General features: G+C 54.2%; 3 protein-coding genes across 9 annotated transcripts in view; all 3 read right to left on the reverse strand.

The window, feature by feature from the left end:
• Window positions 1-454: 454 nt before the first annotated feature.
• Window positions 455-1888, reverse strand: LOC113978747 (aurora kinase A and ninein-interacting protein-like). Its single transcript, XM_027705953.1, has one exon. It carries the CDS (start codon window positions 1527-1529, stop codon window positions 639-641), a length of 891 nt encoding a protein of 296 aa, XP_027561754.1. The 5' UTR covers window positions 1530-1888; the 3' UTR covers window positions 455-638.
• Window positions 1889-2731: 843 nt separating this feature from the next.
• On the reverse strand, window positions 2732-9972 carry PAQR7 (progestin and adipoQ receptor family member 7). 6 transcript variants are annotated; one of them, XR_003537642.1, is made up of 4 exons: window positions 6500-6923; window positions 4640-5894; window positions 4346-4491; window positions 2732-2865 (listed from the first exon to the last, which is right to left on the reverse strand). XR_003537642.1 is itself a non-coding variant. In XM_027705950.1 (3 exons), exon 3 carries the CDS (start codon window positions 5698-5700, stop codon window positions 4660-4662), a length of 1041 nt encoding a protein of 346 aa, XP_027561751.1. In that variant the 5' UTR covers window positions 5701-5894; window positions 6951-7207; window positions 8936-9972; the 3' UTR covers window positions 4499-4659. The 6 variants fall into 6 exon arrangements, 5 of the variants coding, with proteins under 5 accessions (XP_027561751.1, XP_027561752.1, XP_027561748.1 ...); XM_027705950.1 differs by lacking the exons at window positions 2732-2865; window positions 4346-4491; window positions 6500-6923 and adding exons at window positions 6951-7207; window positions 8936-9972 and having other exon boundaries at window positions 4499-5894; XM_027705951.1 differs by lacking the exons at window positions 2732-2865; window positions 4346-4491; window positions 6500-6923 and adding exons at window positions 6951-7207; window positions 8840-8881 and having other exon boundaries at window positions 4499-5894.
• A 107-nt stretch (window positions 9973-10079) lies between these two features.
• STMN1 (stathmin 1) overlaps window positions 10080-14390 on the reverse strand; it is a 5860-nt gene continuing 1549 nt past the window's right edge. The window contains exons 1-5 of one of the 2 annotated variants that reach the window (XM_027705956.1): window positions 13445-13570; window positions 12874-12944; window positions 11966-12138; window positions 10999-11190; window positions 10080-10601 (exon numbers count right to left, since the gene is read on the reverse strand). In XM_027705956.1, coding sequence (XP_027561757.1) covers window positions 10533-10601; window positions 10999-11190; window positions 11966-12138; window positions 12874-12886 — 447 coding nt within the window. In that variant the 5' untranslated portion in view covers window positions 12887-12944; window positions 13445-13570 and the 3' untranslated portion in view covers window positions 10080-10532. Of the gene's footprint in view, window positions 10602-10998; window positions 11191-11965; window positions 12139-12873; window positions 12945-13444; window positions 13571-14390 lie in introns of those variants that run through there. The other variant, XM_027705957.1, reaches the window with a different exon arrangement.

Below are 14390 nucleotides of genomic sequence, written 5' to 3' on the forward strand. Positions count from 1 at the left end.
CGCTCGTGTTTGGGGGGTGGAATTTCGGCTGCTGCAGCTGAACACGCTCACAGGTGGCAAGGTTTTTTTCTTAATCCACCTTAATTTTCTTAACTGAGGGCCCTTGGCCCTTAAAAAACTAAATCATCATCCCCCACCTTAAAAAATGAGAGGAGGCTTTTATGGCAGAGAACAGAAAGAGCATTGAAGGCTTAATCAGTTTTATAGGGAGTTGATACAGCTCCTCCCCTCCTGGATGCACCCCGAGAGCCCCTGAACACTGGGATCCTTCTCCCTGTCCCCATAAGGCTCCTCTGCCCAAGGATTTGGTGGGGATACACCTGCCTGTGGAGAAGGTGGAGCTGTCACCAGGAGTCCCAGTTCCTGGGAATGTGCTCCATGTGCAGGCTGGGCAGGAACACAGGGCAGTACTATGGGCTCTAATTCTGAGCAAAGCAGTCAAACCCCTTATAAATAAACTCCTTCAACATTTTATTTGTACTAAAACAAAATAAAAAACAGAGGTGCTGCCTGTGGCTGCTGGTTATACCCTGCACACAGACACAGCAGGTTCACTTCCCAAATTCTGACAACTTTCTTACAACTCCCCCCTCCCACTTTCCTGCTGCACAAGAGGCCACACAGGACACTGAGGTCACTCACCAGTGTTTGATCACCCTGTTCCCTTCAGAATCCTGTGTGAACAGTGACTCAGGGCACAGCTCCAGCTGCTGCCCCCGGGGCTGGCTCGAGGCAGCACAGCTGGAACTGTCCCTGTGGGAAATGCCCCCGTCCCTGCAGCCGTGAGCAATGACCCTGTTCCCCTCCGAGTCCTGGCAGAAGAGCTCCCTGCAGGGGCTGTCCCAGCCCACCCCAGCCCCTGTTGTGTTCTGGCCACGCTCTCTCAGGGGCTGAGCTCTCGCTGGGCTCTGTGGAGATGAACAAACCCCCCCAGGAGCCCAGGGCCTGGCTCCCGGCACGGGATTTATATTCTCAGTCTCAGCAAAATCAGTTAAAGAATTAACACCACTCCACTGCTGTGGTTTCTTATTCTGCTTTGCACTAAGCCCTGGTTGGAAATCGAGTCCAGCCTTCACCTCCTGGCCCTCCTGTTTGGTTACCCCCCAGTCTGATGTGACACTGCTGCTTCCTGAAGCCGTTTCTCCAGCAAATAACCGGGATTTGTTCCTGTGAGTGATGACCCGGGGGCCCTCCGAGTCCTGGGTGAAGCTGCAGCACCAGGAGTCCCCTCCTGCCCCACAGGAGGCTTTGCCCTGGCTCTGTGACTCCACTTGTAGCTCCAAGGAGTCTGGCAAAGGTGCTTTCCCTGCCCGGCCCTGGGATGTGACCTGCAGCCCCTCCTCGGATCCAAAGGGTTGATCCCGGGCTGCCTCCATCCGTGGCAAGGCCAAGATCTTCACAGGGCAGGCAGCCAGAGGGACACCTGTGTCTTTACTGTCCTTATTTGGGGTGAAAGGAGATGGCCTGGAGTTTTCTTTGTCTTCTGAAAGCAACACAAAATCGGTTAAAGCCAGAGCTGGCAAACACATTTCTCAGGATTAGTCACTACCCACATTCCTCGACTCAGACCTGCCACTCTCTCCTGTGGCTTTGCTCTCCTTTGTGTATCCCTAAGGATTGTCCCAGTGCTGCCACCACCTCACAACAATCTATTTGTGCTGCAGAGGCTGAGCTGGAACAGCACCCAAAGCTCTGGGGTGGTTCACATCAGTCAGAGTCCCTCGAGTGAGGTCAAGAGCTGCATCTTCAGCTGCTCCAGCCCTTGGCTCCTCCACCTTCCTCCCTCAGCTTTCCAGGCAGGTCACCTCTAACATTCCCTTTAAAAGCAGCAGCTCAAGAGTCACTTAAAAAAAAAAAAAACAAACACAAAACTGCCCAATGAAACTGTGCCTGTGCCTGTGTGGTCCCATGGAGGCATCGAGGCCCACATTTGCTTCTGAAACCATTGAACATAAAACCCAGTACAAGTTCTCAGTATAAACCAGCTCCCCCTCAGTTCAGGATGAGCTAAAAGAATAAAACCCTCCAGCACCCTAAATCCTCCAGAACTCTGGATGAACATTCAGACACCCCCAGGGAGTAAGTGAATGCAATCAATGGGGGGAATCAAATGGGAAGAAAGAGGAAAGCACAAACCATGTTCAGAAGGAGTAGGAATGATGACTCCAAAGCAAAAACCATCAATACCCCTGTCACAGCACAGAAATTCTGTCAACCTGTGCAATTTCTGTAAATACCTCCTCTCATCTGCTTATTTCTAAACCAGTTTAATGCTGATGAACCAACTCTTACATAACTCACAACACACAAGCAGCTCCAGAGCCCTGCTCTGCTGCTTTCTGCATCTGTTTCATTTCTCTCCATACCTGTTAACTTGAGACCCCTGGAAAATCCCAGTTTTTTCAGAGTGCAAAAAAAATCCAGCCTCAAAAGCACAGAGTTTGTGAGCTGGCTTAATTAGCTTAAATATTCCAGTTCCCCTGTGATGGGGGAATTGGCTCCATTAGGATTAATCACAGCATTCCTTAGGAAAGGCTTTGTCCAGCCCTTCATTAACAGCTATTAACAGCTGCACCTGCATTTGGATTAACCCTCACAATAAAAGCCTTTCTGGGAGTTCAAACCTTTGCTCTCTGCACTAGAAAATGCAGTTTCCTGCCCAGCAAAGCTGCCAAGAGATACAGTGAGATGGGTTTGCTGTAACACCTGGAACTGCTTCCCCTCCTTACCTGTGTGGGAGCTGAAGAAGGTGGGGATGGTGGTTTGCTTGGTGCGAGTTTGGGGGGCTCTGCTCTGTGTGAACATCATCAAGGTGGGATTCCTCTCCAGAATTCGGGTGGGTGCTTTTAGCTTGGCTGTGCGAGGCTGGGGGGGGAAGAAACAAGGGAGAGTGAATATATGAATGTATATAAAAACAATTCCTCCTTCTTCCGGAGCTCCCACCTCCGCTAAACAGCAACACAGAATCATTTGGGTTGGAAATCACAGAATTGTTGGGGTTGGAAGGGACCTCTGGAGACATCCAGCCCAAGGCAGGGTCACCTGGAGCAGGTGACACAGGAACCAGGTGGGTCTGGAATGTCTGCAGAGAGGGAGACTCCACACCCTCCCTGGGCAGCTGTTCCAGGCTCTGCCAGCTCCATGGAAAAATGTGCTTCCTCATGTTGAGGTGGAACTTGTTGTGTTTTAGTTTATGGTCGTTGCTCCTTGTCCTGTCGCTGGGTACATGGAGAAGAGTCTGGCATCATCCTCTGACACCCTCTTGGAGATATTTGCATGGATTAATGGGTATTTGTATGGATTGATGAGATATTTGTATGGATTGATGAGATATTTGCACGGACTGATGGATCCCCTCCCAGCCTTCCCTTCTCCAGACCGACCAGGCCCAGCTCCCGCAGCCTCATCACAGAAATGCCCCAGACCCCCAAGCGAATCTCAGATGATGTAGTACCACTATTAAACGAAGTGAAACACTTCAACTTTTCAACTCTCCGGGCTCACCCGACCCCTCACAGCTCCCGAGACACCCCCAGTGCCCCCCCAGGTCTTACCGGCGCCGGTCTGCGCTTCAGCTCGGCCGTGTCCAGCCACACGCCGCACGACTCCGCCGGGGCGGCGGGGCCTCCGCGCCGGCGCCTCATCCCGGCACCGTCCCCGCTGGTTCCCAGTTCCCGGCGGTTCCCAATTCCCGGCGGTTCCCAATTCCCGGCGGTTCCCAATTCCGGGCTGTTCCCGCTCGTTTCCCGTTCCCGGTTCCCGCCCAACCGGCCCCGCGCGCCGCCGGCAGCTGACGGACCAATGGGAGCGGAGGGGCGGGGCCCCGATTGCAACTGGCCCCGCCCACCCGGGCCGTGCCCTATATAAGGCGGCGGCACCGCGATGGCCCCTCAGAGCAGCGGAGCGGGGGCGGGGCGGGTGGGTCCCTCACGGGCTGGACCCGGGACCGGGGTCGATCCGTGGGGCCCCGCTGCCCCTCCTGCCCCAGCCCCTCACACCGTGTCTTCTACCCCCCCTGCGTTTGCCCCCCGTGTGCTGTTCAGGGGTGTTCCCCTGTTCCCGGCGCCTGATCCAGCGCTGAGGTTCCCCGTGTTGGAACCCGGCCCTGAGGCTCAGCCCCATCACATCAACCCTCTCCTCCCACTGCACTTCCCGGGACAGGCCGTGCCCGTCTCGCTCCCATCACTGAGGGACGGGGCCCTGCCACTGCACGAACAGCTCTGAACGAGTCCCCGGGCCATATATGAGGGGCCTGAAATGATACTGAGTTAAGTTTGCCACTCTTGTTTGTGGTTTAAACAGCCTCACCTTGGTCTGTTTCCATGGGTTGGATTCTAATCCTTACCTGGTGCTGTGAGACCTGGCAGCTTCCAGGAGCCTTCCCCAGCCCACCACTGCCGGGGCACAGGGACCAAAACACTTTGTTCCAACTCTTTATTCAGAGGTGAATCAAACCTATGTACCATTCTTAAGAGCAAGCTGGAACTACTTCTGAATTTAAAAAAAAAAAAAAAGCATAAAAAAGCAGCCTTTACTTTCCCTTCCTACAGAAAGCACTTGCTGAGTAACAGTTCATGAAGCATCTCATTCCTCTTCTCAAGGTTTGGGGCGGGATTCATCCAGCACAGGTTGAGCTCACCTGCTTCTCCTTCAGGGCTTTTACTCTTCCTTGAAGCCCAGCTTGTTCTTCACCTTCCGGGCCATGTAGGCGGCTGTGAGGACAGCGCAGGTCACTGTGAAGAGGCAAAGGGCAGAGAAGTTGTGTGCCAGGTCCCCCTGGAGAGCAGAATAAATGTGCCGCCTGGACTCGTAGTCCAGCACCACGGCCTCGATCTGTGCCAGCGTGCAGAGCACCAGGAACACGTGGAAGATCTGATGGCTCTGCCCGAAGAAGTGACACTTGCCAGGGAACCACTTCTCGGGGTAAGGCTGCGAGAAGAAAAAGGCACCGATGAGGAAAAACAGCACCTGGCACTTGTGGTAGAGCAGAGCCGGGTCCGGGCGCGCCGAGGGCGGCGCGGTGCAGATGCGATGGACCACGGGGCTGATGTCCAGCAGGTAGGCCAGGCCTGAGGGCAGCTCCTGGCACAGCCGGCCCAGGAGCCGGGCGGACTGGTGGTACCGGTACTTGGCATAGCAGGAGCCAGCACAGGACAGCCAGGCCAGGAGCACGGCCGCCGGCATGTAAAACCCCCGGACCCTCTCGTGCCAGCTCGGCTCGATGGCGTAGTAATAGTGCCCCAGGGCGCTGCCATACTGGTAAACAGCAACCCCCACGTAGTCCATGAAGAAGAAGCTGTAGTGCCAGAACTCGGATTTGGCCTGCAGGAGGTGGGCGAGGCTGCTGAACGTCAGGTAGGTGATGGAGGCCGCGATGATGATGAGGAGGGGCTGGGCGTGCAGGTCCTGCCCGAAGTCCACCCGCCGCGAGAGCTGCTGGAAGCGCAGCAGCAGGATCAGCGCTGCCACCAGGTGGGTCCAGACGTTGATGGCCTCGTTGTGCTGCTGGAAGAGGGTGGAGAAGTAGTAGCGCCAGGTCTGCTGGACGGGCCGGTAGCCGGTGTGGATGTAGGGCTTCCAGAAGACCTTGGGCACCTCGGAGCTGCTGACGGTGGAGGGAGAGAGGGGCCCCAGCAGCTGAGGGACCTGCCTCACATTAATGAAGAGCCGGCTGAGCTTCTCGCTGACAAACGTTGCCATGGTGTGGCCCCACTCCTGGTCCCTGCTGTGCAAAATAACCTTTGGGGTGGAAGGAAAGCTTTGCTGTGGGGTTTAAAAGTGGCTTCGACACAAAGTCAGTGAGCGGGGGCAGCTCAAATGCTTTGCCAGATTTTTTTTGTTTGTTTGTTTGCTTTGTGTGGTTTTTCCAACGATAGGTGTGGCCGGAGAACAGCCTGAAAATAAGAATCACCAACAGGGTTAGGAAGGAAGGAGGCTGAAGGGAGCCCTGATGTGCCCCTGCTGCACAGGTAACAGACTGCCTGGAGGAGCACAGAGGACACAAGTATGGGGTTAATTGATGCATCAGTTCCTGGCTCACCCCTTCCCCGCAGTTTGGGAAGTGCTAAACAAACCAAGCATCCCAAACAAACCTCCCACTCCAGATTTTCCCCCTCATAAACTGTTTACAGTCCCTGTCCTTACAAATGACACAAGCCACCTTCCCACGAGCATCAAGGTGACCTGCTCTGCCTCCCAAGGGGGGGCACCTGAGAACAGAAATAACCAACGCCACTAACAGAGGGTGAAACTCCTGCATTTGGAGTTTCACCTCCTTTTTTTGAGCTCCCGATTTTCCAAGCAGCTTTCCACAAAAACAACGCGGCTCGAGTGAGTTCATCCTGTTGCATCACTGAGGTCCAGCAGCACAATCTTTGCGAGCAAACGTTTCCATATTTACATTTTGGAAGCTGCTGCCCTCACCCGGATAAAAGCAGCCCTTTCATAAAAGCTTATTGAACAGAATGTGCCCAAAAGGAGATTCTCCCCCCAGTTTTACCTGCTCGTGCTCAGACAAGTCCTGAAGAAAACAGCCCAGATCCCATCCAGCTCCTGTGCTGATTTATGCCTCAACCCCTGGCAAGTGCCCTTGTTTCAGGGACAGCTCAGACAGGAAAAGCTTTTCAAAGTTTGGAAACAGGAGGAGGTCGAGATGACACTGTTTGTTTTAAAAATACCCGTAATTTCTTCATCAGAATGGGTCTGTAACCCATGCCTGCCTGAATCCAAGGGGCACAGATGCAGACAAAACCAGGCTGTTTGCTGCTCAGCTTCCCTCCTGAGTGCTCTTTTCCCACTTTGCCTGGTTAAAGAGGCCCCACATCCCAAACAGCCCCCCTGGCTGGGGCAGCAGCTCACAGAGGGCAGTCCTGACCCCTGCTTGGCCTCCTAAACCCTCCTGCAATGCTGCAACACGCTCTGGCTGCCAGTGAAAAATTAACTTCACAAACTTCTTCTGGACTCGCAGCTCCTGCGCTGAACTGAAACAGCCTCGGGTCCCACCACCACAGAGATGAGGGCAAAAGCAGAACTTCCCAAATTAAGCTGTTTCAACCAAAATACGATGGGCAGTTTGGAAGAAAACACTGCCCAGAGAACTTGCCTCTGTGCCAGGGCTGCTGCTGCTCACAGGGATATTCAGGTAGAGGGGAAGGGGCTCAGCTCCAGATCACGTCCGACCCCGTTTCGGCTTCCAGGAGAGAAATTCCTGTGGGAAAGGCACCCCTGGTTTGCTCAGGGAGATGCTGTGGCAAAAGCAGTGGAGAGCAGCCAAGCACGAGGCAGGAAAGGGAGTGGTGTTCACCCCAGCTCCTCCAAAACTTGTCGGAGCAGGGCTTCATTTGCCAAGCTCTTCCCAGCTATCAACCCTTGAGCAACGCTCCGTTAGGAACGGAGCACATCTTGGAAATCATTCACCTGCCTGGTACTCCAAATAACAGCCTCCACATCCCCACGAGCTGTCAATAGCGCTGCCTCAAACGCCTGCTGCTTCCTCCGAAGCATTTCCTTTCTCCGGCAGCATCCACCCATCCCGCCGAATTTTTTTGTGATGATAGAGCCTCGGCCCCCGGCTGTTTACATCCCTGTTTGCTCCCGCCACACAGCGGGATCCACCCTCCTAAGGCACAGATATCTTGCTTTTTTTTTAAGCTGGGATGGGTTTTTTCTACCTCGGCTCCCCGAGCCCTTGATACACCGGAGCCCCCCTCCCCTTTCCAGCCGCCGTCCCTCCGCAGAGCAGCTGCCAAAACCTGGGAGCCAAGGGATGGTTCTGCCTCCCCTGGGATTCCCCCCTCCCCGGAGCGGGGGATGCTCCAGGGCACGGGTGCAGTTGGACACGAGGATTGGCAGCGCTCTGGGACCTTTCCCCTCCCAATCCTCCCCCGGGACCCCCATCCCCGCCCAGGCACCTGTAGAACGGACCCCTCCGGGCCGGGCTCAGCCTCCGCCGCCTCCGCCTCCCTCCCCCGGGCCCGCCCCGCTCCGGCCCCGCCGCTTCCTTCCCCTCCTTGTCCCCGGTGCCCGCGGCTCCTCCCGCCCGGATCGAAGGGGATAAAGGGGGTCTGTGAACCGGGGGTCCTGTCACCCCCACAGCCCCTACGAGCTGCTGCGAACCTGCTCCCCCCCCGTGCCCTTCTCCCTCCCCATCGCCCCTCCCTCCGCAGGGTGGAAAGAAGCTGCGGAGCCTTTTTGTCCTTTATTTTGAAAGAACCTGTTTCCATCTCGCACTGATTCCCGTTTTCCTGCCCGACCATCACCCGGATAGTTCCCCTCCCTTACCCCGCTCTCACATCACTTCTGTCCTCTCACCACTCCCACCCCCCAAAATCCCCCCCCCCAGCAGCACTCGGGGGAACCGGCCCCAGTTAAGCACAAACAACGGCAGACACGCAAAGCAGAAGGAAGAGGAGGGAACAGAAGGCCCCGCGCCGAGATCTGACAGCCCTGACAAGCCAGAAACCCGCGTTTATCGTCTTTTTGGGCTCTAACGCCATTTGGAGTTTGGCAGCTCCACCATCCTCCTCCCCCACTGCAGGAGAGAGACAGGAGATAAACCCCCACACGGTATTTGGGGACACTTGGTGTGTTCTCAGCAGGTAAATAAATACATTAAAATGAAGACCTGGGGGGGGGGGTTGATTGTTGGTTGTGCCTCATCTTGTGCACGGGCTCTGATCCAGGGATCCCTCCAGCCTCCATTACACAGTACCAGGGATTCACTTATCAAGCCTCATCTCAAAGTTCAGCTCTGTATTTTCCTGCCCTCATCCTTGACCCCATCCCTGTGCCCTCATTCCCCTGGACGAATCCTGACCCCATCCCTGTGCCCTCAGCTTACCCAGTGTCCATGAGCCACTAAAAGCTCCAAACCTGCCCCGTGCCCCCACCCCGCGGCCGGGCAGTCGCTCCCCACCAGGGAGCAGCACAGACTCACCTCCGACTGTGGAGCTTCAAAAACGGCTTCTGGAATTCCTTCGGGGAGAGCACCAGCTCCAGCCTTCCAAGCACATGGAGCTGGGCTGTACCTCAGTGCTCCTCGATGGGTTAAGCACAGCTCAGGTGCAATCCAAGTGCCCGGCGGGACACAGGAAAGCTCCCTAAACTGAGGGCTTCTTCTTAATCAAGTGACCAGGACTCCTTTAGCCCCTTAGAAAACCAGTTCCCCACCAGCTTTTCCATCCTCGGAATTACGTGTCAGCTGGGCTGCACCAGATGCTCCAGGTGTGGAGTTAAACCTGAAAGCAAACCTGGGAAGCAAAAGGCTCAGGATCAGGGATACAGACAAAGCCAGAGCTGTGAGTGTCATGCTGAGGCTGTGAAATCCCTGGCTCCCACTAAGCCAAGAGTTCTGGAACAGGGCATTGGTGCTGAGGAAGTTGGGTGCCTGCTCACCCCCCAGCTGCAGCCTTGGCTCTGCCGAGGGCAGCACGAGCACCTGTGGATGTTCTTAGGGGGAGGATTTGGGGTACAATACAGCAATTTTGTACCCAATCCACCTAAAAAAAAAACCCTCCAAAAAAACGAACATCTTTCCTCAGAGCACAAGCACAGCCCCATCCATTCCTCACACCCCAGGAGGAGAACAAACACCGCTCTGGCTGTGGGCAGGAGTTAACCTTGGTGTTCTGTCCCGACACAGATGTGTGACACCGAAACAAAAACAATTCTTATCCACAAACAGCATTTTGGAAGAGGTCCAGCTGACTTATCCCAGCACCAACACAGGTTCCTGACTCTCCCCCTCTGACGCTGCAGGATGCAGCACACAGTCACCATTCAGCAGCACAAGCCCTCTCCCAGAAACCCTTCCCAAAACCAGGCTCACACCAGTCATGTGGTAACAAGGGCCGTTTGTTGGGGTGTCAGAGCCCCGAGGAGGTGGCTCTGAACCCTCTGAACAAAAACACCCGACAGCTGACAACTGCTGAGGTGTCAAAACAAAGCTCTGATTGTCCAGCTAAGACAATGCTGTGCTCTGGGGAGCAAGGAAATGTGCTGCTCCAGACCTTCCCACCGGGGTGAGGATTCCCACCGCAGCCCTCGGCCGGTTTTTGTCCCTTAGGAAATAATTCTCGGGATAACAGCACTGTGCAGCTTTATTGAGTCACTCAGTTACAGCAGTATTTTAGCAGACTGACTGGGACAGAGTCAGATTTTTTTTTTTTTGAAGTGTAACAGATATTCAGCATGGAACAGTTACTACAGATTCCTTTCACAGAGGTCTTACAGAGCTGATACAGTACTCGCCATCAACCCAGGAGCGAGAGCACTGGCGTAGAAAAGGATGCAACAAGAAGAAAAGCTACACTGGAAAGACAACACTTTTAGAAAAGTGACACATGGAAGTTTCTCCCCTCTAGCCCCCAAAGCAAGTGTACAGTTTGGATCTAATTTTACAGTTCTACATCAGTTTCTAGAAACTTAAAAAAAAAAATATATATATAACCGAACCAAAAACCAAAGATAAAACCACTGGCCAGTACAGTCTTTGGATATTTAGAGGAGGGGGAGAGTAAGTTTCCAGAATGAAATCAGTCAGTTTCGGCCTCACCGGGGTCTTTGCCTTCTTTGTTCTTTCGAACCTCTTCGACGTGCTTGTCCTGAAAGACAGCAGCAGGGAGCAGTTAGATCCCGGGGAAGGTACAGATCCTGGGAAAGGCACTGGGAAAGGCACAGGGCTTCCCACCTCCCCAGCTCACAGCAGGAACCCTGACGTGGGTCACCGAGGGGGTACGGGGTGGAGCTTTAAAGGAGAAAGCAAAACACTGCCCTAACTCACTCCTGCCATCCCGTCCCCTCTGCCCCCAAAAGAGCTGCGTTTCTGCAAAACCTTTTGCAGGTTTAAGAACCTCTGAAGGTCACAGCACTCCCAAGGACACCCATCTATTTGCAGCACCCCCTTCACGTGGCCGTTCATTTGGGGTTTTCAGCCAGTTTTCCAAGCAGGGAGCACGGATAACTCCCTCTTCCAAGGGGCCCCGGGGACCCCACACCCACCTTCTCCCGCAAGCGCTCCAGCTTGGCAGCCATTTGTGCCTCACGGTTCTCTTTGTTGGCTTCCATTTTGTGGGTCAGCTTCTCCTCTGCCATTTTGCTGAAGTTGTTGTTCTCCTCGATGGCTTTCTGCAGCACCTCCTTCTCGTGCTCCCGCTTCTCCGCCAGCTGCTTCAACACTTCTGCTTCATGAGACTGGCAAAGCAGAGGGTGCAGGCATTCAGGAACCAACCACAGTTGCCCCCAGCTCCTCAGAGAACACGTTTTCTACCTTTTTTTACTGCAGAACAGCAGCTTGGTGCTGCAGGACAGAGCTCCCAGTGCTCCCCCCCCCTTCCACAGAACCTGTACTTCACCATCACAAGCTACCTGGGAGGTTCAGTTTCTGTCACCATTGTTAAATGGGATTTTTCTGGAAAGAGAACATGGATTTTTTTTTGTTTGTTTGTTTAATGTTAACACTGATGGAACTTTCCTTGAAGATTCTCCCTTCACAGAACGGTGAATCACTGAGATTTAGGTCAGGCTCACTTCAGTCAAAGCCTCGGCACCATCAAGGGCTCCAGGCTACACCAACAGCCAGATCTTTCATCAGTCAGACACTGCATTAACAAACTGCTCATTACAGATTCACCACTACATTTTCTAAGGGAAAATTAATCTGTTCTGGTGCCAAAAGACAAGAAAAGCAGCTTCTTCCTGAAATAGCTGCCCCTCTCAACTAAATGTTTTCCCCCTGTTTTAATTCAAGTGACAGCTCAAAAATCACTTTGGAAATAAAGCCATGGCTTTCCACACCATGAGAAAGGTTCATAAGAGCCCCAGGGATTCCAACAAAGCTCAGTTAATATTCCATTTATCGTAACACAAACCGCTGATCACTTCTCCCAAACCATTAAAAACCAAAAAAAACCTGCATAACTTGCACTGGCTGGTTGAGCAGAGCTCACTTGGGCTGCCCCAGATTTACCTTACGTCTCTCTTCTGCTGCTTCCAACTTCTTTTGAATCTCCTCCAGTGACACATCCTTCTTCTTTGGGGGAGAAAGAGGGAATTCTGGAACGGCTTCTTTCGAGCGGGGACTGAGAATCAGCTCAAAGGCCTGCCCAGAGGCTCGCTTCTCCAGCTCCTTCACTTGGATGTCTAGGAACGTGGGGAAAAAACCAAAATAAGAGCATTTTTAAGCCACTAACTGGCTTAAAAGCCTTCAAACATTCCCTGCCACAAAGCTCACTAGAAGAGAAGGCATCCGAGACAACAGTTTTGTCTTAAGCACAGCAAGAGCGCTCAAAAATACAGCAATTTTCTTTGCAATTCCCTCTTGATACAACATCACCCAAACACCTGACATTTTGTTTTAGCCTTTAATAGCCAGAATTGTGGAAAAAAATAAATTGCTGGTGCTTCAAATTAAAAATCATCATTTCTCCAACGACAGGTCTAAGGACAAGTTTCCAGGTGTCTGCCTGAAACCTGATAGAGCCAAGAAGAAAAGGGAGTTTTCAAGGAAATCTAGAAGCAGGGTTGTGTTTCCAAACCCTCCAAGAGGCACATCAGCCCTGCACAGTGTCAGCTGCACCCGTTTGGATCCCCAAGATGCCTTGATGAGAGTCAGTTCTGCCGAGGGAGCAGATGGCTGCAGGGAGCTGGAGCCCATCTGCTGACACTCTCATCTGAGGAGGCTTTTTGGGGTGTTTTCACAACCACCCAGTTTCAGCAGCTTCACCCAAGCAGCCCAGAGACACGAGAAAAGCACGGCGAGGGAACAGTTTATTTTACTAGATTAGATTTTTAAGCGATTTCTGAGGAAATTAAGAAGCAAAAAAATAAAAATTAAAAATAAAAAGACAAGAGCATTTAGTACACAATACTACATACCAGAAGTAGCCATGACCAAGAAAATAAGATTCCAGAAGCCAACCCTGGGAGAAGGTCAGTCAGTTGGATTCCTAGATAACAAAGAGATGTGCCTTTGAACAGCAAGCACAGCAAGCACACGGATTATATTCCTTCTAATAAAAATTGCTAGGCATAATAAGACCTGCTGAACAAAAGGCAGTCAGGTAGGTTACTGCAGTCAGTGATTCCAGGCAGTCTGTGGGGATGAGGCTGATGAACATTGCTAGGAACAGTGGAGAGGTTCTGCATTATGGGTGTTATTCGAGCATCTTCAATCTCTGCTTTACTCCACCCTAATTAAGATGCTCAAACAAAGACTCAGTTTTACTGAGTGCTATGGATATTTCACTGCTATCACACACAGGTAGAGCCATCTCAATTAAAACATGGCGCACAACAGGACAGCACCGGCAGAATTCCCGCTGCTCCCGAAGGATCTGAAATGTGCGCAATCAAACCTCATTTAAAATTCTATTTTAATTGCGCAGCCGAAGTCAAGACGTGCAAGGGAGCGAGGGCGCACACGCAGCGCCCGGGGGGGGGGACACACCTCGTCAAAACGGCGGCGTCATAAAAATTGCCAGTAAAGGGTATAAAAACCGTTAGAATAGGGTTTTTTTCGGGGGGTTTTAAGCGATGAAGACGCGGGGGACGGGGCAGCGAACGGGCGGCGCTGGGACCGCGCACACCCCCCCCCGCGCCCAGCGCGGCCCCGCCCACCAAGCGCCGCCGGCCAATCAGCGCCGAGGCGGCGGCGGAGGCCCCGCCCCGGCCCCGCCCCCTCGCGCCCGGCCGCTCCGAATTCAAACGGCCGGGGAGAGCGCGCGCGCGCGCCCGCGCGAGGGGGCTCGAGGGAGGGGGGGCGGGGCCAACGGCAACATCCGGGCACCTGCCGCCCCCCGCCTCAGGTGCGGGGCCGCCCCCCCCCCGTTGCTCCCCCCTTCCCGCCTCAGCCCCCTCAGGGGCGAAAGGGACGGAGGGGGGTGAGGTGGGGACGACACGGGCACAAGGGGCTCGAAGAGGGTCCCCCCCAGCTCCATGGCGTCGTGGCGCGGCCGCCCGGACACCGCCCCTTCCCCACTAACAATGGCGGGGAGGGGAGGGGGCGCCGCCGCTGCCGCCGCGGGTAGGGCGTCGCCCCTCGCTGAGGGACAATAGACACCCCCTTCCCCCTCAGCGATCGGGGCGCGGGGACACACATTAGGCACACACCCCTCATTCCCCCCATTGTCTCCCTTCCCTTTGTCACCGCGACGCCCCAAAAGGCGAGCGGCGACCGATGCCCGCGAGCCGGCGGGGGACAAAAGCGACCCCCACACACCGAGCGCCCGCGGATCCCCCCTGCAGCTCACCCTGACACCCACCCTCAGAACACCCTCTGCCGCCCGCCCCAACGGGGCAGCGGACCCCCGTAACCAACCACACACACACATACACACAAAAATACACGCACACATATGTAAACGCTCTCAAGACGCGGAGGGCGCCGCGGGCGC

The sequence above is a fragment of the Neopelma chrysocephalum genome, unplaced genomic scaffold, assembly GCF_003984885.1.
Source record: "Neopelma chrysocephalum unplaced genomic scaffold, ASM398488v2 Primary Assembly neopelma1_361, whole genome shotgun sequence".
In the NCBI taxonomy this organism is placed as follows: domain Eukaryota; kingdom Metazoa; phylum Chordata; class Aves; order Passeriformes; family Pipridae; genus Neopelma; species Neopelma chrysocephalum.

Bases quoted from the DNA above. Each gene is read 5' to 3' on its own strand.
- LOC113978747 (XM_027705953.1), bottom strand. From the start codon at position 1,529: ATGTGTTTGCCAGCTCTGGCTTTAACCGATTTTGTGTTGCTTTCAGAA.
- PAQR7 (XM_027705950.1), bottom strand. From the start codon at position 5,700: ATGGCAACGTTTGTCAGCGAGAAGCTCAGCCGGCTCTTCATTAATGTG.